This window comes from Cydia strobilella, chromosome 6 (assembly GCF_947568885.1).
Source record: "Cydia strobilella chromosome 6, ilCydStro3.1, whole genome shotgun sequence".
Lineage (NCBI taxonomy): Eukaryota > Metazoa > Arthropoda > Insecta > Lepidoptera > Tortricidae > Cydia > Cydia strobilella.
In genome coordinates, this window is record NC_086046.1 from 3,013,303 (window position 1) to 3,037,361 (window position 24,059).

A 24,059-nucleotide genomic window follows, 5' to 3' on the forward strand; every position below is an offset into this window, starting at 1 on the left:
ATATCAAAATCTAAACTAGAAACTAACAAACACAAAAACTATTCACAAAATTCGCCCCGCGCCCCTCCAGACGCAAAGGACGCAGACGCATATATCAAAATTATAATTATTATTTATCATAATTATTATGTGTAATTCTTATGAGGCCGATCATCGCTCAGCGACGAAGGCATTTTCTTCCTAAAAAAAAAAAATATGATGGTGTCAAACACACAGAAATACTAACTAAATTTATCATGGAGACTATATAAAGGAGCCAAATCTCTATGTATGAAAAGTGTCCATCAAAAAACAGTAATTAGGCGGCGCCACCATACACCGAAATACTACCAAAAACAACCTACGTAATTTGGTCGGGTTATTTGTTGCCTTATATGGTTCATGTTATACGAGAGATTAGGAAGTATGAATTTATAACGAATGCGCAATTTCTCGTCTTATTCCATAGCTCTTCTGCCAACACTTCAGGTTTCATTCATTAAAGCGTTGAATAAGATATTGTTCCTGCAGCCTACTTAGATAACAGCATTGTGGCATACCAAGGCTATCGAGTTACTCGAGCCGCTCTCATCGGAGGTTCTCAGGTAAAAACAGAAACTAAAACGTTTATCACCTATAGTGTTGTTTGTGTTTGATGTAGGTTAATTGAGTTGGTTTGGTTAAGTTGATATGTTGATGTATCCTGTTGTTTAAAATTATTAAGAATTCTTTTTGAATTTTGCTTGAAGCGAACTTTATTATTAGTTTTGTTATGAGTTCTTGTAGCGAGGCCAATCAGACAGTAAAATATCGAGATCAAAACAAAATTAAAACATTCCAAAAAGATCGCTTACGACAAAAAGATAAGGATGGAAATGTTTGATCGTGACGCAGCGGGAGATCCCGACCGGTTTTCGAAAAAACGAAAAAGGCAACGCCGAGTTACGCCAAGCACTTGTTTCCCAAGTAGGTGTCGGTTTTAATTGTTCGCTTTATCCGGTGTCACGTTCGTTCCGCGACCCACATAATATCGCTCGCCCATTGTGCCCGTAACGGTCCACAGATAGCATAGCGACGTGTTAATTCGCTGGACGCGACGTGTCACAGACGCAACAGCAAATGCTCCTAACTCAGAAATATCGTTTCCCTAACCTGTTTACCCTCCGTCTTTTTTTGTTTCTGAAAATGAAATCTGTATACGGATACGAGTTGATTACTCAGTTTTCTAGTGGAGTGTTAATTGGCGCTAAGATCGATTTCCAAACCATTCATTCTCATGCATTAGGCGTGTTCACAAAAATGCCGGCCGGCAGGGCGAGGCCGTTGCACCTGGCGATCGCGCCGACGCATTCCTCACGCACTCCTTTTTATGCTACACTACAAGTTTAGCCCAACCATTGTAACATAATCTCCCTCGCCGCCCTCTTTCAGACAACCGCAGACTAGAAAAGGTCACGGTAGCACGCAGCAGCAGCTCCCACTTAACTGGCTACCTTTATAGGAACGGTTTCTTTTTTTTAAATTTAACTATTCCATCTCCACGTCTTTGTTCAGACAACGTTTTTTTGGGAGAAGTAGTGACGCGAGCGTCGCGCTAAGTATAGAACAAGTATTTACATTTTGTGAAACTTATGTAATTAACTGATGGATTTATGAAGCCTAAAGGACACTTAAACTTTGATTTGACAGAAATAATTATTTAGTCGTCTCCATGTGCTCCAATTTTAATTGATTTCACAATTTTTTTAAGCTCATGGTTATTAAAAGATAACCAGCGCAGAAGGTCGAAGCTATAACCATTAATATCCAGTTTAATTTTGCGACTGTCCAACAAGATTAAAAGTGTGTCGAAGTACTAAATAAAACATTACAAATTTGCGTAGCGTTAACCGCAAAAATGCGTGCGCCGGCGCCACTGGCAACGGAAACACGCTCGTTTTTATAAAACGTTGAATTTGTAAAACAAACAATTGTAACCCACAGACCTTTGGCATCGCCGACTTAGCATTGTATACATGTACACACAGAGAGAAAACCTCTACACATGACATACTCTATTATAAATTACACGCTTAATTATGGTCATTATAAACACGATGGCTATCACGACTCGACGACCCGGAATCGCTTGGAAATATCAAAGGGGAAATGCCATATATCACGCGGTTTTTTTATGCAAATCACTTCACAACTCAGCCAATCAATTACTAGAAACACAATTTGCTTAATTAGCTAACTTTCACCCGCATAATAGCAGCATAAGTCACAACGTTAACAATGTTGTTTAACATTAACATGCTAACTTATCTTTTGTTTTGTATCTATACAAATTTGAATTTCGGCGAGACTTTCTTTTGTTTTTTACAACTACATACATAGATTCTTTTCAGCGATTATACGCACGTGCGTACGTGCTAGTTTACTCGCATTGCAAATGTTTGTGAAATACAGTTATTAAAGTGAACAATCATCTGTAACGGTGTATCAGGAGGCCTGACTTTACTAAATAAACTATTCGATCGTTAAAATTAGAAATCCTTTCAAAGCAACTATTCAAGACCGTGTTGAGAAACAGAATTCTATCAGCAAGCAATACGAGTCCAACAAAATCCATTCATTAGCTCAGTCACGTACGAAAGGCAGTTTAAGTATAGAATATATGGGTTCATAAGGCTTTTTGGGTTGGATTGAGCTAGCGTCCAACCTGCAGCTCTCCATAAAGCTAACAACTCTCATTACTGTCGCCTAATGTCGTCTATTTAGCGAGCCGACCGTTCAATCGATCGTTAACTTCCTATTCGCGTCGCATCACCTTGCGCACGCGCAACATGGCGCATGTCAGCTTCGTTAGCTGAGCATTTGTCAAGATAATAATTGTCCGGACAAAACCTTTTTAGGCGGACATTTCCGCATCATGAATAGAGAAGTATTTAACGTGAAACGTGTAGTCTGAATGTATTATCTACGGATATACTTTAAATGGATAGAAATAAGGTTGGGAACGCATAAAGTTTGTTAAATTCGTTTAGACAGCCCTGGTTATGTTCTGACGTTTAGAAGCAAAATCGGGATGTTTTGTGACTAATGTGCTTGACGAGTGTCCGTGAATCAGAGATGTTAGAATATAACATTTATATTCTGCTATTAGTTATGATCTCCAAAAAAGTCTAAATGCCGGAAATAGTTGCGTGCTAATCAAAGTACATACGCCATTACTGTCACTTTCACTAACTGTCATACCTTTTATTATATTGTTACTGGAAACTCGGTAAAGAACTCTAGATGTGCGTATTAGAAAATAACATTTAAATCCAAATTTTATTAAATAATTTAAATAAAGTAAGCCTATTTATTTATAGATGTAAACAATGTTTCTGATTGCTTGCATATTCATATTAAAAGCATTATTTGAATACAGTAACACTTACAATATTGTTTACAAAAAAACACATACAAATTTACGGAATATTATATGAACGGGCCTCAAGAGGGTTTATTTATCGTGATAATGTTGGTACAGGTGCGGTGCGTATCTGCGTAAGTAAATTATATTTATTTAAACCTAAATTATCGGCATAATTTACAATGCCATGACACTTACTTTATGGTATAAACCTTATTAGTAATCATAAAGTAGTTATTAAAAAGTAAATGACAGCTGACATGAAAGAGTATTGTGTCTTAAGGTGCTTGTGGTTGGCGCGGTCAACGAGACAAACGATTTGGTAGTTGCTTAGTTATTTTTAAAACGTTGAATAAACAAAATGAATCATGCACAAGTATGCGTAAAAACGACCTCAATTGCTTTTTGTTTACATGTGTTTACCTACTGACTTTCTCAAGATTCTGGGTTAGGACACTTTAGCATTGTGAATTACATTATGTGACTTCTTAAACTGACACTACCGGTTTTTTTTACAATCAACTTGGCTTAAATAACTATCTTGCGATAAAATTTTCTCGTCGTAAAGATATACATCTTGCCTTGCAAACATAAACGGACCGACAGAACTAAATATTTCTACGGTCCGTAGTATGTATACAATACACAAACCTGTTACATACGACTCATACGAGTATGTTGTACAGATTTCCAAAAACTACTCATTTACTGAATTGGGAAGCTACATCATAATAATTTAGACCATTACAATGAGGGCTACCGTTTTTGTGCTCACCAGTTGGCGCCACTGTAGATTGTTAGATGTTGAGGATATCTCAAACGGTCTTTTAGTTTTATTTTTAAAATATCTGACAAGTGACAGATGGTTTGCCGCGGTTTTGGACAATAATGACATTTGACAGGAGATTAAGTTAAGACAGAGAGAAAAACGCAAGTTGTTGGATAAGAGATTTGTATTGTTTTAATTATAGAAAACTCAAAATAAATAATATATTGTAAACTAATTTGGAGTTTTAGTGAGTGTCTTTTAAGATGTAGGTCCAGAAAAACAGATCTCAAAATTCTTCTACGCTTATTTTTATAAAATCAATACGTTCTAATATACACAAAGGTATTTTAACGTCTAAATGTGCCAGTTTTTCAACCTGTTTAATTTTGCATATATTTTAGTTGGCACTTTTTTAAACCACATTTTTTTTTAATCAAAGATGGACAAAGATTTACCACAATTATGAATTTATGAATAAGGAGTGAAAATTCCCGATAAAAAAAGCTTGAAACCCCCCAAACTTTTATGCATTTGACATTTTGAAAGACCTCCATCTACACTAGCGCCCCTAGCGGCGAAATTAATTACATTTTTTTATACCACGTCGGTGGCAATCAAGCATACCTGCCCGCCTGATGGTAAGCTGTAACCGTAGCCTATGGACGCCTGCAACACCAGAGATATTACACGCGCGTTGCTGACCCTTTAGTATTGTTTTATACCTAATTAGAATTGCGAAGAGCATCTACACAACATATTCGCGATTCGTAACCTTGATTATCTCATTTAAAAATCTGAAGTAAATTTTAAAATCTCGTAATTTTAGGTTATTATCAAATCGATAATTATCAGGCATAAAAATCACGATAGTTATCGCGATAGTTATCAAGATAACTATCATTGATAATTATCCTTTCGAACCCTGCTACGTTTGTGTCATTGCTGTACATAGGCGCCATTAATTTATTACGTAAGGTAATTTAGGGGTGGAGGGGGGTCAACCGTGTTTTTTTTTCTTACAGGGGGGTGGCATCAGTGTTGACAGTTCTTACGTAAGATCACAAAAATGCGCAAGTAAAGATAATACTTCGAAAAAGCGCGTGCATCCGTGCGAGTGCCGACAAAAAAACTATAAAATTAAGCCTAAGTTGATTATTGCCACAAAAATCTTTTTTTATACTTTTGCGGGTACAAAATAAAAGATCCCAAAATTGTTTCTTTGAAAATCGAAATAAAAACAAACCCGATGTGTAATCATTTTTCCTTCCATTTCTTACGTAATAAATATTAAACACGGGTAACTCGTGTCGATTTAAAACACTTCCTTCGGTTGTGTTTTAATTTATCGCCACTCGTTGCTTAATTTCCTATTTTTCGCACTTGTATCGTAATGTTCTATTACGTTGCTGGATTCGTCAATTTATGCGTCCAAAGTTAAAACGGCCGTTTTTGTTTTGAGTTCAAAGATCGAGGAATCCAGAAACAAAAACTATTACAACGTATACAAAAGGTACCTAAATACAAAATACAGTACGTAGCGGCCCCCTTTTTTCAATATCTATCGTTAATTTTAAATAATCACAAATATTTAGCAGTGGCGCTAGTGAGCACATTGATGGGCTACGTACGGTATGTAAGTACTGCAATAGTTAATTGTATAGGAAGGTAGATTTTAATAACACGATGAAATGAAATCCGTTAGGTCAACAGCAGTGGTCAGCCCACGCACACATGCATAACTCTATCGAACTATCGACACACCTACACGCGAATATTTCGTGTTGATTAGAAACTTGTTCTTTTTTAAACATACTTCTTTTTTTAATAAACAAACAAAAATAGTTTTTTATTTATTTACCCGATTAGATTCCAAGGCTTCGGCGCTGTGCTCCTCCTTCTGCCGAAAGCAATTAGTGCACTTGCTCTTATTGAAGATGTTGGGAGCGAATTTCCTGCAATCCGATCGCCCAGACATGGTGGCCAGAGGTCAGGGTCATTCAGCGTTCACTATGTCACCTTGCACAGCATGGTGCAGCTAAAACACCAACACTAGACGATTTAATCGTCAAAAACACGTATAGTATTATCACGCGCACCCACCGGTCAGCTATCAGCCAAATCACAGCAAGTGAGTAACGTCAAAATATAACACATGCACTAACACAATCTTCCCCGGCACCGAACACCGGAGTAGTCGAACAATCGCGTAAACAATAAACGGGATGACGTCAAATTTTTAAACAATTAACTTCGATATTACAAGAAACACGCGTAAACCGCGAGCGCGCAGCGACACGACCGCCCGTCCATTTTACATCTGATAGAAAAGCAGCGGAGTTGTTGTTTTACAACTTCTCTTTTCTTGTTGAGTATACTGTGTCTGGCTTTCGATGTAGTAGTGTATTTTTCTGTGTAGGCGTGTCTGTGTGTCTCTTTCTAACTAACGTGTAGTGAATAGCTCTGTCGTTGTCAGACGTTTCATTAATCACGTTACTTGATAGTGCCGCCATCTACAAGGAGAGTGTGACAAAATTACCCATGCGTACCTGCAACATGGCGTAGGCGCATGGTTTCAACGTGAGAGGTTACATTGGTTTTAGCTTCGTGCAAGAGATGGCGCTGTTAACAAATTATGAATTACGATGGTAAGTACCACGTAAGTACATTCATACTTTATATCCTGTTGAACATTTTTGACCCATGTTCTTTCACTGGTATGCGTTAAAATTATAAATAACAAACGAAACAGTCAACTCCCTCTATACGAGTGTAGGCCAAAACTAGTGGCGCCATCTGATCGAGAATCAAATTTTCGTGATTTTCGAGGCACGTTTTTTCCTTAGACTGTATCCATCTATTACGGAGTTATATCTATCTTTGTGTTGAATGAATATTTTAAGTGTTGCTATTACAGAAAAACATTGTGCCTTTCTGGGAAACTATTTAAAGTTGATACATATATCAAGGGAATGGTAAAAATGGTTTGCGATTAAAGTTAAACTAATAAGTATTAAAATAATTAAAAATGGTTTCTGAACGTTTTCGAAAGGGGTTTTTTAAGTTTATTTTCTGGAAGATAGTAATGTTGTACTTTGCCCGTAAAGTCGCGAAACTTTATAAATATTCGTAGAAACTTTCACAGTTTATAGTCTGGCAAGCTGCAAAAGACTGCAAATTTTAAAAAAATTGGCGTCATGGGGCGAGTTAGTATGCGTGTACACAGATCACATGCGTGTATATGGAATATACGATATACATTTTTTGCGTTTCTTTTCTGCAGACAAAGCTGGCATGCCAGATAGTGGAGCAGATATATATACGAGTATGTGAAACATATTTCATAAAAATAAATACATATATGAATGTGGAATTAAAGGATACGAGTACATAAAAAGATCTAAACTAAATGAACATGTTAATTAGATAGATAAGATAGATAGATAAGATAATATTTATTCATTTAAAACTTATGCTAATTGGTTTTATACAGTGGTAAATATACAATTTATACTTAAATACTAGTACATTCATAGATTCAACTCAAAATAGGTACAGGTCAAGTTAAAAACTTTAATACCGAACGAATTTGTATTTTCTGTCGCTCATGGAAATTTGATAACAATACCTAAACTAAGTAAACATTTACTTGTATCTTAGGTATGCACTTTTTTTGTCTTATTTGTTTTTTTGTGTTTTGTCTATTGAAAAAATCTCTCCCATTTTGAAAAAAATAACACTGATGACAATTTCTGCGTCTTTTTAGGCTTCTGTACCCAAAGGGTAAAAACGGGACCCTATTACTAAGACTCCACTGTTCGTCTGTCTGTCCGTCTGTCTGTCACCAGGTTGTATCTCATGAACACATGTATATATGTATGTATGATGTATATAGCTAGACAGTTGAAATTTTCACAGATGATGTATTTCTGTTGCCGCTATAACAACAAATACTGAAAAGTACGGAACCCTCGGTGGGCGAGTCCGACTCGCACTTGTCCGGTTTTTCTCTTTTGTTGATCATTACCTGCGGTGATTGTTTCACCTGATACCTGATAGTCTCATCGCAAGATCAGCGCTGGAAGTCGCCGGCATCATACTGAGATGAGAGCAGTTTGTGGTACTTTCTCTGCAACTCTTGCTAAACTATCTATACTTATACTTATATTTTTTGTTATTTTAAACACTTAAACATTTACACGTCGTATAAAGTCTTTTTCCTCGATTTTTTCCTCTTATTCTTGTTTTAAAATAACAATTAAAAATTTGTATTTGGTTGACATCTTAAACTAATAACATTAAATCTATGGTTGACACACAGACCTGTAATTTTTATGCTTACGCAGGTTGACATGACATGACATGAATTGAATTTGACGCTTAATTTGAAAGGAAGGAATCTTTAACAAGGCGAAGGTCGTGATGAATTGACGATGTCGAAACATATTATACTACTCTTTGGTCGAAACCAAGTCAAATGAAACTTTATGGGGAATAAAGTTTTTTGTGACAAGTTCAAACTTGAAATCTATATAGCAACATTGCTCTAGCTGTCAGTGTCAGTCGCTCGCTCGCGGCCCGCTCGCTCGGTCGACCGTCGATGCTATCACATCACACTCAATCTTTGGTTTTGGGGCGTGTAGTAAATTTAACATTATTATTTTCTGAAATTATCACAAGTTGTTACATTCCTTGAATTGTTAAAGGCCCATTTGAACTTTTCTTTTCTATATCATCAATAAACCGAATAACAAGGTGAGACTTAGTTTATGGCACAAAGTTTTTTGTTGATCGCAGTATCCTATTAATTTAAACGTGTGCCTAGTCGGGAATTTTAAGTGCCTGCCCTAATCGGCAAGCTGTCGCGGTCATCGGCGATATTAAATGTGGTTTAAATTAATAGCCAGAGTTTAAGGTTAGGCCGTGCCTCTAGTGATTTATTTATTTATTTTAGGAATGGAAGACTTGAGTTTTTTGCCCGATCTCCCGAGTGGGCCCCTGGATGAGTTTAGAAAAACCGCCACATTCGATTGGAAACGTTTAAAACTAGCACTAGAAGGCGATATAAATCTACTTAAACTTAAGGTGAGTGTATGAGTCCTGCCATCAGCCTTATCAGAAATATATCTTGTGATGATCTCGTGCAAGTAACGTCATTTTATTACCGTAATAAAGATTTTGGCGCGAAATATTGATAAACTTTATCAATTCCATGTAAATAAAATGATTCAGTAGTGTGATCTGTGATGTCATTTTGTAGTCACTATGAAGAAGTGTATGTTATGGGAGTGATAATAGATTCGTGGTTAAAGTTTATTGATTTTACATATGACCTATAATAGCGCACCACAATGTGTTAATTTAAATGACCTGTTAAGCATTCTTACTTATGTTTGTACATTATTCTTTTTAGGAATTCATTCTAACTTTTATTTTATTAAGTTATTAGAGTCTGTTTTAAACTAAATCTGCACTGACTGACCAACAGAAGCAAGTGTTACTGGAAACATAACATTTTCATAGAAATTTGTTCATTATGGGGACATGTCCATACTTTGTCATTGTTGTCTTTTAACATAAATTCAATAGTATTGTCTTCGGTTACCGCGATAGTTACTCATGAAATAAAACTATGAAAATGGATTATATTGCATATATTGAATTGGTAATACATGGGATTGTAATACATTTTCATAGATTTATTTCATAAATTCAATATTTTACAATTTATTTATAGAGATGTTAAATTCTTCTAAATAATTATATTATAACTTTAATGATATGAAAAACTGAAACTTTTAAACACCAACAATTTAGGGTCCAAATGAAAATTAGAAACTACATATTGCTTTTGTTTTTTGACCTTGACTTTAATTTTCATTGATGAAGGATAGGTTTCTCTTATCTAGGTCATTGTCAGTAGCAGTGTTGGCCGAACATTAATTGCAATTAACCATTAACCAATACAAATTGAACCGTAAACTTTAACGGACAGTTACAGTTTACGGTTGCATTAACGTTTTGGCCAACACTGGTCACTAGTATGCTATGTTTCAATGTTTTTAATTTAGCAAGATTTGAAATAATTACGGAATGCATTAAACGGGGGTCAATAATAGATAAAGTTCCCCCTCATTATTCTGATATTCTTATATGATCAAAATATGCATTTAAAAAAATGATATTTAATTTCAAACCTATTAAACGGCGCGCCATAGGCAAAAATAATGAAAACAACGTTATTTTTTGTGCTTCTTTATATTAAATTTTAATTTTTTTGTATATAACAGACATAACAGTATTATTTATTGACAAATAAAACTTTTTAGTGACTTAAAGGAGTCCTATGCCAATGATTAAAATTTAGTGTTTGTATGAACTTGGCCATTTTTTACCTCGTTCGAGCGAGCTAAAAGTATATAAGAACAGTACTTTTTTAACATATTTCTTTATTTTATACGTAAACCTAACTTTTGGTAACTATTAGAAGTTAAAAAAAACTTCTTTTTTTCTTTTTTTATACAAAAGTGACACACCCATTACTCTGAATGGTGAATTCCAATTTACTTGGGAAAGTGACTGTAGCCTGTGACTTCAGCACTGATAATACTGACTGCCAATTTTAGTATATTGTGTGTTGTAAAATGTGCTTTAACACATGTTCATAAGGTTTCAATTTGAGTATGATACGAGTGCTTGATTGTGCGCACAGACTTAAGTAGAGATTGTGAGAAAAATATAGGTTAATACCTACATTAGAGTTGCCGAGCGGACCCCAGGCTCCCATGAGTCGTGGCAAAAATGCCAGGAAAACGCAAGGAAGATGATGAAAATGTCTCATTGTCAACTAAAAGTTACCATTTAAAATACGATGTTACATGAGTAACAACTAATGTAGGATTTTGTAGCTTATTTTAGCCTAATGTAAAATACAACCAACAACGAATTTAACAAACTAGGTATGTCTATGGGTCATTTTATTAAAAGTAGCACTCTAGAAATAAAACTATGAAAACGGATTATATCGCGTATATTGAATTTATAATACATCCCGACGTTTCGAACCCTTTACAGCGTTCGTGGTCAACGGGTGACTGAGGAAAAATTAATTAATAAAATTAATTATTAGTAATTAATAAAATTAATTATTAGTAATTTTTCCTCAGTCACCCGTTGACCACGAACGCTGTAAAGGGTTCGAAACGTCGGGATGTATTATAAATTCAATATACGCGATATAATCCGTTTTCATAGTTTTATTTCATGAGTAACTATCGCGGTAACTGAAGACAATATTAGCACTCTACACTTTTTTTTTAAGAAATTTTTATGTTCCTTCTCGGCAAGCTCTTATTTCGATTCTAATAGGAGAGAAAAGTGCCCCAAGATTTTTATTTCCACTTTGTTACCATTTCGCATAGACTTTATATGATAGTAATGGAATGCAAGGAACGATAGATGTATGTAAATTTTGGGACACTTTTAGGAAAGAGTAAATCTGAGTAGAAATGACAAAAATTTTCAAATCTAATAAAACTACAGCCTTAAATAAAATGGCCCCTATGATAATTATTAATTACTATCAAATATTTAATCAACAAACAAAAAGTAAATAAATATAAATAAGTAATAAAGTAAGTAAGTAATTAAATAAAGTAAATATTTAATCAAAGTATATTGTACGTCCGTGATGGATAAACTGTTGGTTCCTAAATGTATTATTGTCAACATCTCTGTACACAGTTATACGATAAATTGTATTCAGATACAACTTTCAGAAGTTGCCATTTACGAGTAAAATATGGTGTTACAACAACTAAGAAAATACACGAACGCCACGCAACTTTCACTCCCCTCGTCACATCCGTCGATGGATTCTTCGCTCCGCAAATTTCCACCTTCATCAAACATCTCGGTGAAGCCATCCCTGACCGGTGGAACAAATCCCTTTATGGGCTGGCTAAGATCCAAAATTATGATTTCGATAATCCGAGCCACCAGCATGTGTATTCGTGGGACACGGCACTGATTCAAATCCATCCAACATTTCTTCGGTTTCAATGACGGTGCAGCCCTACCCAACCCGTCTACCTCTACCCTGTACTAGCGTCTTTTTCTTGTTGTTGGTCATTTCTGTTTTTATATTTTTACATTTTTGATAAATAAATATTGTTACAAAATAAAAATAAAAAATTGTATCATCTTAACATGAAATAAAACTATGAAAACAGATTATATCGCGTATATTGAGTTTATAATACATCCCCGACCCACCCGTCACCCGTTGACCACGAACGCTGTAAAGGGTTCGAAACGTCGGGATGTATTATAAATTCAATATACGCGATATAATCCGTTTTCATAGTTTTATTTCATGAGTAACTATCGCGGTAACTGAAGACAATATTAGCACTCTACACTTTTTTTTAAAGAAATTTTTATGTTCCTTCTCGGCAAGCTCTTATTTCGATTCTAATAGGAGAGAAAAGTGCCCCAAGATTTTTATTTCCACTTTGTTACCATTTCGCATAGACTTTATATGATAGTAATGGAATGCAAGGAACGATAGATGTATGTAAATTTTGGGACACTTTTAGGAAAGAGTAAATCTGAGTAGAAATGACAAAAATTTTCAAATCTAATAAAACTACAGCCTTAAATAAAATGGCCCCTATGATAATTATTAATTACTATCAAATATTTAATCAACAAACAAAAAGTAAATAAATATAAATAAGTAATAAAGTAAGTAAGTAATTAAATAAAGTAAATATTTAATCAAAGTATATTGTACGTCCGTGATGGATAAACTGTTGGTTCCTAAATGTATTATTGTCAACATCTCTGTACACAGTTATACGATAAATTGTATTCAGATACAACTTTCAGAAGTTGCCATTTACGAGTAAAATATGGTGTTACAACAACTAAGAAAATACACGAACGCCACGCAACTTTCACTCCCCTCGTCACATCCGTCGATGGATTCTTCGCTCCGCAAATTTCCACCTTCATCAAACATCTCGGTGAAGCCATCCCTGACCGGTGGAACAAATCCCTTTATGGGCTGGCTAAGATCCAAAATTATGATTTCGATAATCCGAGCCACCAGCATGTGTATTCGTGGGACACGGCACTGATTCAAATCCATCCAACATTTCTTCGGTTTCAATGACGGTGCAGCCCTACCCAACCCGTCTACCTCTACCCTGTACTAGCGTCTTTTTCTTGTTGTTGGTCATTTCTGTTTTTATATTTTTACATTTTTGATAAATAAATATTGTTACAAAATAAAAATAAAAAATTGTATCATCTTAACATGAAATAAAACTATGAAAACAGATTATATCGCGTATATTGAGTTTATAATACATCCCCGACCCACCCGTCACCCGTTGACCACGAACGCTGTAAAGCGTTCGAAACGTCGGGATGTATTATAAATTCAATATACGCGATATAATCCGTTTTCATAGTTTTATTTCATGAGTAACTATCGCGGTAACCGAAGACCATATTATGAAATAAAACTATGAAAACGGATTATATCGCGTACATTGATTGTTTTTGCACTTTTTAGTTTTTCCTCAGTCACCCGTTGACCACGAACGCTCAGAACGCTGTAAAGGGTTCGAAACGTCGGATTATAAATTCAATATTTGCGATATAAACCGTTTTCATCATAGTTTTATTTCATGAGTAACTATCGCGGTAACCGAAGACAATATTTTTTATCTTAATATGTTTGTTTCAGTACAAAATATGGCACACACTAGAGAAGGATCCACTGTTCGCGCATCCCTCAGTCACTCCATCGGTGGAGGAGCAGAAACGTATAACCCAGCTGCAAGTTAACAGGATAAACCATTACAAATTCCTCACGCCCGAAGTAATGCGGTTGAGTTACGTTAAAAAAGTAAGTTGATAAAATAAGTCGAATAATTTCGTACATTTTTTATTTTTTATTAAATATATACAACAAACTTTTAACATTGACACGCCATTTCCTATCTCTATCGCACGCGCATGATTATATTTGTTGTTAAGACAGCGGAGTCTTAGCAATAGGGTCACGTTTTTGCCCTTTGGGTACGGAACCCTTAAAAAATGTTGATAGTAACTGACTTTTAAACCTTATTGAAAATATTTAAGGCTCAGCAATGGCCAGTTAAGAGCAGAAATTGATTGATAAAATGTAAGATAGATTTGTACTTCGAATTTGACGTCTAAACTCAAAAACTAAAATCAAAAACATTTATTTAGCTAATAGGTCACAAGGGCACTTTTTACACGTCAGATGTTAATTATTAAACAATTCCTTCTTAGATGTAACCATGATGTAACACTTCTTATACAATCAATTATATTTACTTACACAATACAATAAAAATGTGCATACTAAGTTCATAAAATATAAATAAATACAGAAATTGAGAAAATCTTAAAAAATAATCTACAGTCTGGCAAAAAAGAGTAGAATATAAAAAGTGGCAACACTGTAGTGTCGTCCCTTTCAAATCAATCTAAGAAAAACGGGACGACACTACAGTGTTGCCACTTTTTAATTTCTACTCTTTTTTGCCAGACTAGTTACATGTAAGAAATCCGCAACGCAGGCTTCGTCTGGTGGCTACAAATGCAAATCAGCAACATGCTTTGTCCCAAAAATACCAATGATGATATTCGTAACAGGCGTCGTCATTTTTTTTTTGATGAAATAATAACCTTAGTTAAATTAAATTATATTTTGTTTAGGATATTATTTAAATCGTATTTTATGAGTTTTATGACTAAATCGTTCTCCTTATTATTTACGACGGGACTTAATCGCGTAAAAATCATTCTCCGTCTGACAGTTCATTCCAATTAAGTGATTCATTCTAACAATTATCACTATCAATATATTTTTCCTTATCTAAATAAGTTTGCAAATACTACGTTATCGTATGCACAGGTATTTTACGTAGATGAGTCAGCATTAAACTGTCATTTAAATACATATCGAGTCAATGTGTCATTAACATTGTTGTCAAAGGATATCAAATTACACCCTTAACTATTTACCGTTCGCATTGGTGGTTCTGCCATCTTGTGGCCTAAACGGAAATTAGGTGAAACGGGTTGGCCGGTCGAAGTATTTAGCAGATGGCGCCAGCATAGCTTGCCCTGTCAATCCCTAGAATTGTGTCAATTTTTTGTTTTTTAATGGAATTTTATGGCCTGGATGCCAGCCCTTTAAGCCAAATCTCATAGAAAAAGGGGCAAGCTATGATGGTGCCATCTATGCAAACCTTTGACAGTTGCCAACAATGCCAACCCCATTAGTACGGGAGTGTGGCACGGATGTACACCCCGCTGTCCATGGACACTTCACAGTTCCACACACTAACACACACACACACACACACTTTGCGAGGCAGTTTCTGAAGAAACGTACAATTGAGGACTGCCAACCATCTAAGATCCAAGTTTCACTTCTCTTTTGGTAACACTTTTTGTCGAAGTACTCAGGCTAGAATCTATAGTTTTTTTTCAAAGTAATGTATATAATGAGCTTTCATTTGAGATATTAAACATTTAAATCGGTTCATTGGTTTAGCTTGTAGAATTTTTTGAAATATTTTTAAAGAAGTGGCGCCATCTCTGTTCCTAAGGGGTGAAACTTGCGCTGCTGCGGGTCAAATCACTCAGTTTGGTCCCAACTAGCACTGTGCAAAGCGGCTTGCTTTTATCATGAAGTGCAGCATCCGGGCCAAAAATGGCCATAACAAGTATGACTAGAGAGAATCATACTATCTTTGTTTTACACTAGTACTAGCACCCAAAAGAAAAGGATGAGTATAGTTTTTTTGGTTCTTATTTACTGCCAAATTGGTTTGACCAACTATATACAGGGGGCCTAATCAAGATGACAATTGTATATCGACAAACGCCAAACGTATAGAAAATATGTATTGGGATGACAAAAAAATCAAGCATTATTTAAGTTTTGCGTTTTCTACCAACGATTGTCACCTCGGCTAAGCCCCCTGATCAGCTAAAATGTATCAAACAGCCAAGCCATTAAATGAAATTGCCAGTGTTAAACTATTAATATAAGGTTATTGTCCCCAGACCAGAGCAATAATGACAATCAACGAAGCAGTGCAGTCGCTCAACCCTAGCGTGTCAGTGAAGATGGCTATCGGCATATATCTGCCCTCAAACGCACTGCTTTCGCTGGGCACTGAGCGGCACTACAAGTTCTACGAGGCACTACTAGTTAAGAGAGAGGTGAGTGACAACCCTAAGGGCTACCCCCCACACTAGCGTCTTCAAAGCGTCGGCGTCTAATCAGCGCTATGGAAAATGGAAGGTGTCAACCCTAACGAGGTTAATGATGACTATTGACGAGCAATAATGGCAGTCAACGAAGCAGTGCAGTCGCTCAACCCTAGCGTGTCAGTGAAGATGGCTATCGGCATATATCTGCCCTCAAACGCACTGCTTTCGCTGGGCACTGAGCGGCACTACAAGTTCTACGAGGCACTACTAGTTAAGAGAGAGGTAAGTGACAACCGTAATGTGTTTAATGTAATGCTTTGCTCAACCCTAGCGTGTCAGTGAAAATGGCTATTGGCATATATCTGCCCTCAAACGCACTGCTTTCGCTGGGCACTGAGCGGCACTACAATTTCTACGAGGCACTACTAGTTAAGAGAGAGGTGAGTGACAATGCTAGCGAGGTTAATAATAACTATTAATGAGCGATAATGACAATCAACGAAGCAGTGCAGTCGCTCAACCCTAGCGTGTCAGTGAAGATGGCTATTGGCATATATCTGCCCTCGAACGCACTGCTTTCGCTGGGCACTGGCACTACAAGTTCTACGAGGCACTACTAGTCATAGTCATAGTCATTTATTCATATAACAATATACATTCCGTTTGAATTTCACATTATATCACAATTACATTTTTATAAATAACAATTAAAAATTAAAGTATTACAACTATCTAACATAATAACAATTTGGCTTATAATAAAATAATAAATAATAATTCCCAAGTCTATGTCAATTCATCTAAATTAATTATTCGTTACTATTGATTATGTCAGAAAAAAAGAGAAAAAAAACGATTCATTAATACTATATTGTACTCTGAGCGGACAAAAACTCATCAACCGAATAAAAGCACTTCTTTAACAAATAAGTTTTGGGACAATTTTTAAACAAATTTAATTTAGTGACTGTCTTCAAATCGGATGGCAATCTATTGAATAGAGTAACTGCCTGGTAAGCCGAAGAGTGTTTGACCACTTGCAGTTTAGTAGTTATTATTTGTGGTAAGTCCTTCCTTCTGGTTTCAAATCGCTTTTGTCTTTCTTCCAACGTTTCAATGCAGTTAAGGTACTTTATAAGGTCGCTAAGAATCACAAGAATATAGACACTAGGTACTGTGAGAATTTCAAACTTATTAAAATAAGTTTTACATGATGACATCTGAGAAATTCTGGCTATTATTCTGATAGCTCTCTTCTGGGCCACAAAGGCAGACTAAATGTTGTAAAGGTAGCTGTTACCCCAGAATTTAACGCTGTACCTAATTTTAGATTCGACCAACGCGCGATATACCATTATTAGTTGAGCCGTATTTGCTTCTTCTCTAAGGCTTCTTAGTGCATAACAGGCCGAACTTATAGAGTTGACTAGTGACGATAGTTCTTCTTTCCAACACAAACTCGAATCAATCCTGACTCCGAGAAATTTAACGCAATTCACTTGTTAAATTTTAACTCCACTTGATGAAACCTGCAGACTGTCTTTATTTCTCGAAGTGGTTTTAAACAGTAAAGCATTGGTCTTGGCACAATTCAGTTTGAGGTTGTTTGTGCTGAACCAGCTAGTTAAGAGAGAGGTGAGTGACAACCCTAAGGGCTACTCCCCACACTAGCGTCTTCAGAGCGTCGGCGTCTAATTAGCGCTATGAAAAATGGACAGTGTTAATTATTATTGTACCCTTGGCGTTTGAGACTACTGGGTGCTGGGGGTCAGAGGCTATTGCCTTTATTAGGGAAGTGGGACGTCGCATTAGGGAGAAGGGTTCTGACGCCCGCGCGGGTTCGTATTCGTACCTGGTGCAAAGGTCCATCGCAATTCAACGTGGTAACGCGGCTAGTGTGATGGGCATCTTTGCGCCAGGGACAACTTGGGGGGGACTTTTTGACTAGGCTTAAGTTTAGTCTTAAGTTATTATTGAATTGTTTTTTTTTTTATGAAATAGGAGGCAAACGAACAGACGGATCACCTGATGGAAAGCGATTACCGCCGCCCATGGACACCCGCAACACCAGAGGGGTTTTAAGCGCGTTGCCGGCCTTTAAGATGGGAATACGCTCTTTTCTTGAAGGTTTGAAGGTCATATCGGTCCGGAAATACCGCAGGCGACAGTTCATTCCACAGTTTAGCTGTGCAAAGCAGGACGTTTCATTGTTGTATTGTCATTTTTTTAATAAATAAGCTATGATATATATATATATATATATAAGTAATACCATTATTATATGCCTGTCTTCTCCACATTGAACTTTGTATCAGGGCACCGTTACCAATAGTTATGCTTAAAATAAAAGTAAATCTACTTCCACGACTGACCTTTCTAGTTGAGTTCAAGTAAATAAATATATCAAAAATTGAATATCTTTGGCAATTCGAGACAATGTATATTTTTCCATATCAATTATTGTTAACGATGTTGTGATATTTCGTGAAACGGAAAACCCAATGCGGTCATTGGAAATTCATTCTTTGTTTAGGGTCATAGATTAATAAATGAGCTTAGAGTGCTTACACCATACATATGTAGATAAAAACTAATTTATAATAATTTTCAAACGAGCTTTGGCACAGCCAGCCAAGCTTCTAATCAGCCCGTAGCGCAAATAACGTGCGCGTCTGTGTGCGTGCACCACACACACAGGGATAGTCCCTCGCTACGCGGCGCCGCCCCCGTCAGCGCGACGGCGATATTCACCTTAAAATCTCAAAATTGAGAACGGGCTCTGCTCCTGTTTCGTCTTAACTATAATAACTTCTTACCAACCGCCTCAGTTAAACATAATCATAATCATTTATTCATAGCGTGAATGCGGTACAATAAAGTTGTAATAAAACAATTTTCGTTCAGCACATCCTGCCTGAATAGGCATAGAAATAATGAATATTACCTGGGTCAAAATTATTTTCGTTGTCTTATCTCTGACCTCTCTGTCACGCTTCTATCAAATAAATGAAACCGGCCAAGTGCGAGTCGGACTCTCGCACGAAGGGTTCCGTACCATTACGGGAAAAAACAGCAAAAAATCACGTTTGGTGTATGGGAGCCCCATTTAAATATTTATATTATTCTTTTTTTAGTATTTGTTGTTATAGCGGCAACAGAAATACATCATCTGGGAAAATTTCAACTGTCTAGCTATCACGGTTCATGAGATACAGCCTGGTGACAGACGGACAGCGGAGTCTTAGTAACAGGGTCCCGTTTTTACCCTTTGGGTACGGAACCCTAATAAAAAGTTGAGTGCTATTGCACGTCCTTCTAGCTGTAGATTATAATATTTATTAATCACAATTAAGTCTTCATTCAAACTATCGTAAGTGACTAATCAATGCTCCACAAGGTAACTAAAGGGAGATTTCTGTAAGACCTACCGTGGGAAAAAAACAATAAATTATTAGTATAATTATAGTATTATTTAAAATTAATTATTTGAAATAATACTATAATAAATTATTTGAAATAATACTATAATAAATATTACTGAATAGTTGCGTGCAATCGGTATTTGTTTTTTACCTCTATGCGACAGTTGAAGCTTCAATGTTAAAGCACAAAGCACTTATGAATGGTGAATAATTTCTTTCTTAATGACGATAGTTTATAATATTTTTTTTTGTAATATATTATTAATTGTTATTTACAAATGGAAAGACTTGTATAGTTTAGTTTTTAAGTTAATGTTGTTTGCCCTTACAGGGTGTCATGGTCTGACTTGTATTTTATTGAATAACAACTTGATTTACTATGTACATGACTTTACAACGAAATAAATGAAATGAAATAATATGTACAATATCATGTTAAGCTATTTATCAGAGAAATTTATTGCTGTTAATATTATTCCATAATATTTCATATTTATTTATTTTGTATCAATCATACGTTGTCAGTGTTACAGTTAGGTTACAATTAGGTACATAGATATGGAAGATGGATGTCAAAACATAAATACATTATTACAAGGAAAAATACAAGAATAAAATTTTGAGAATGTCATTAAACAAAATTAGAAATAATCGTTAATCGTCGAGCTATTCATCCAAGAATTCAGCTGCGGAATAAAAGGCCTTTTGGATTAGGAACGACTTAAGAATTAAAAAATTCCTACTCCAGAGCACACATTCGCTGTGGCCGAAATCGGTCAGGAGCATCATATCATCATCAGAAATATATGTATAAGAATAAAGTAACATGGTCGATGGTGTAAGAACTTGCATGCTATTTTTATTACATTGCAGTATTTGATCGATCGATTGATTTTATGGTACTGCAGATAAGAAGTTTACACTTACATGAAATTGCCTGCAAGTTTTCGCAACATCTAAATAAAACTTAAGATGTGAAAAAGTATACTTTCACTAACTTAATATTTGATTTAACATTCATGATTCAAAGATAAAACACACACACACACACACACACACACACACACACACACACACACACACACACACACACACACACACACATATGTGTAGTATATGTTCGGTTACTTTGTATGTAACTTTGGTAGGAAGAGGGGGGGATCTCCTGCCACAAGTATAATTTTACTTACTTGGAGATTCCAACCATAATTTGCTGTACACAATATTGTAACCAATAAACGCTTTTTCATTTTTCATTTTCATTTTTCATTCTTTATTTAAGTTAGCCATAGGCCTGGTGAAGGTCGCGGGAATTCGGTGGATGCGAGCGGCACAGGATCGGTCGGAGTGGCGAGCCTTGGGGGAGGCCTATGTCCAGCAGTGGACGTCTATCGGCTGACATGATGATGATGATGATGATAGGCCTTTTAATAGTCATTAGGCGCCATTCATTTATTACGGAAGGGTTTCGTACCCAAAGGGTAAAAACGGGACCCTATTACTAAGCCTTCGCTGTCTGTCTGTCCGTCTGTCACCAGGCTGTATCTCCTGAACCGTGATAGCTAGACAGTTGAAAATTTCACAGATGATGTATTTGGCCGCTATAACAACAAATACTAAAAACAGAATAAAATAAATATTTAAGGGGGGCTCCCATACAACAAACGTGATTTTTTTTGCCGGTTTTTTTTTTTGCGTAATGGTACGGAACCCTTCGTGCGCGAGTCCACTCACAATTGGCCGGTTTTTTTGTACTATTGCGGGTACAAAATAAAGGTTCCTAAAATTGTTTCTTTGAAAATCGAAATAAAAACAAACCCGATGTGTAATAATTTTTTCTTCAGATTCTTACGTAATAGATATTAAACAGGGGGGCGGGGGTCGACCTATTCTTAGTTTTTCTTACATAGGGGTGGGAGGGGGTCAAAATCTGGCAAGAATCTGCAAAAGTCGCCTTACAAATATATCATCTTAAGCTAACTATCAAAGCAGTTTATTGTTACTATTATTATTATTCTTTAAAAATATTGAATACAGATGTCATATTTAATAATAAGAATTTCACAATAAGATCGTCAAACATTTATAAAAATGTATACCAGTCTGGAATGTTTCTAGAATAAAATGTAATTGTCAAAAAAATAACAACTAAAGTAATAAGATGTGTCCGGGTAATTCCAAATGCGTCAGAGAGTCGGTAATTCTAAAAACTACACATAATCGCTTATTAGAGATCGCTTTTTAGCGATAAGACCGCCTGTTGTTTAACCTCTTCTTTTCTGTATTATTTGTATTGTTTTCTGTAACGAGGTGTGCAATAAAGAGTATTTGTATTGTGTATTGTACTGTATAATTCTAAACAGAACCTAACGTATACAATTTAACGTATTCTGACTTACCGCATGCACCTGATACAGGATGTAACAAAAGTAGTGCGGATCCGTTTAAGTGCATATTCGGTATCGTATCCTGATTTGAAAAAAAGTAGAACATTTTTTTTGACGCGAATTTGCCCTTAAACGGATCCCCGCTGTTTTTGTTACATTCTGTATACCTACACTGAAATATCAATTTCATCATTATTCAAATATATATCTTTTAAATAATTAATTTCAATCATTAAAATACCTAAGAACTAAGAAATAATGTAGCAATAAACTTAACTATAAATAAAACTAAACCTAATTACACGAACTAACCTATAAAAACTATTCAAATAATCCACCCCGCATCGCTGCCGACGCAAAGGTGACCATCACGCTTGCTGCGTTTCCGCTTTGAATCGAGATGGACAACGTCTGCGCTAAGAACGACCCGGAGCGAGGATCGAGACCCCTCTCCTACAAATCTAATCAATAATTAATAATTTCGAGTAGACATGGGGAAAAGCGTTACATGTTGATATCAGTGACTGACGATCCCGTCCCCAAAAAGTCACAGTGAAAAGTCATCGTGACTTTGTCACGCCTGTTACCCGTGTCACTGCATGATATTTGTGACACGTCACGGTCCTGTAATGAACGTTTTTTGTCTCGAACACTCCCGACTGAGCCCGATTAGAGCCGTTGCAGTCACAGCGTCAGTAGCGTCACGCTCCACGTTTGTCGTGATTTGAGTAACAGAGACTGCGCTAGGAACAGTAGGAACGTATGTGATTTTGTAACGTTGTTCTTTTGTGAAAAGTCACAGTGACACCTTTTGACGGACGGTGATTGTCACCGTGACGTTATTTGTCCCCCATGTCTAATTTCGAGTCAATTTCCTTGTAGATCCTAGCAGCATTCGCGTTGACAGAAGTAGCGCACGGCTCAGACGCGCGACTGATGCGCACGACCGCGACGTACGACGCGACGACGCGAGAATTCGTGCTGCACTCGCCGGACTTCGAGGCTGCCAAATGCTGGGTTGGTAATCTAGGTAAAACTGACATTATATCAACATTATTTATCTGTCGGCGATGAACATAGAACCCATGGAATTGCACGAGGAATTTCGTTTATTACAACGTACACAGTACCGCTCAAAAGTATTTAGGCACCCGCAATTTTCACCATACAATTGTATACAAAAAATATTTTCAAAATCATACAGTTCGATCGCAGGCAAATGACTCTCTTACATGTTGGATTGAATTTTTATTTAGGTAAATATATTGAGCCTCAAATTGTTGCCAAAGACATCCTTTGAAATTTCGAGTTTACTTTATGCAACGATTTAAAAAAACCCTTATGTACTAGTTCATACAAAATAAAACGATTTTGTACTGGAAAACGATTTATGGATTGTTATATGCTTGCCATTTAGTAAATAGGCAATGTACACGAATATTCTGCACATCATTTTGAAGCTCGATATGTCTGTTAAATTAAAAAAGTGTTACCCGACTTAGCGGTATAATTCTGAAAGTCGATTTTGTATACAATTGTATGGAAAAAATTACGTGTGCCTAAATAGTTATGAGCGGTAGTGTATAACGCATACATTTCTCTCGAGAAAACCTCGGCAGGGAGTTCTTTCCACAGCCGAAGCGTCCGCAAAACAAAAGTCCTCTTAAACCGCGCGTTGCATGACCATTAGGTTCGAGGTTTACTAATATCTACTTATGTAACGATATCCATATAATGTCGATAAAATCGAAGATATCGAAGTTGTTTTTGAAATAAAAAGACGAAAATTTATGCGCACAACAGTACGACGCACGAGTTGCGAAAAGTTTCCAAAAAGT

General features: G+C 36.1%; 2 protein-coding genes across 6 annotated transcripts in view; one reads left to right on the forward strand and one right to left on the reverse strand.

Annotated features, from left to right (window-relative positions):
• The window catches only part of LOC134741936 (protein outspread), a 427,618-nt gene extending 421,139 nt beyond the window's left edge, over nt 1–6,479 (reverse strand). For all 5 annotated transcript variants that reach the window (XM_063674815.1, XM_063674814.1, XM_063674813.1 and 2 more), the window contains exon 1: nt 6,010–6,479. In XM_063674815.1, the coding sequence (XP_063530885.1) occupies nt 6,010–6,126 (117 nt within the window). In that variant the 5' untranslated portion in view covers nt 6,127–6,479. The remainder of the gene's footprint in view (nt 1–6,009) is intronic.
• Nucleotides 6,480–8,724: 2,245 nt separating this feature from the next.
• LOC134741925 (peroxisomal acyl-coenzyme A oxidase 3) overlaps nt 8,725–24,059 on the forward strand; it is a 29,262-nt gene continuing 13,927 nt past the window's right edge. The window contains exons 1-5 of the mRNA XM_063674793.1: nt 8,725–8,903; nt 9,103–9,233; nt 13,903–14,064; nt 16,263–16,421; nt 23,104–23,251. Of these exons, the coding sequence (XP_063530863.1) occupies nt 9,105–9,233; nt 13,903–14,064; nt 16,263–16,421; nt 23,104–23,251 (598 nt within the window). The 5' untranslated portion in view covers nt 8,725–8,903; nt 9,103–9,104. The remainder of the gene's footprint in view (nt 8,904–9,102; nt 9,234–13,902; nt 14,065–16,262; nt 16,422–23,103; nt 23,252–24,059) is intronic.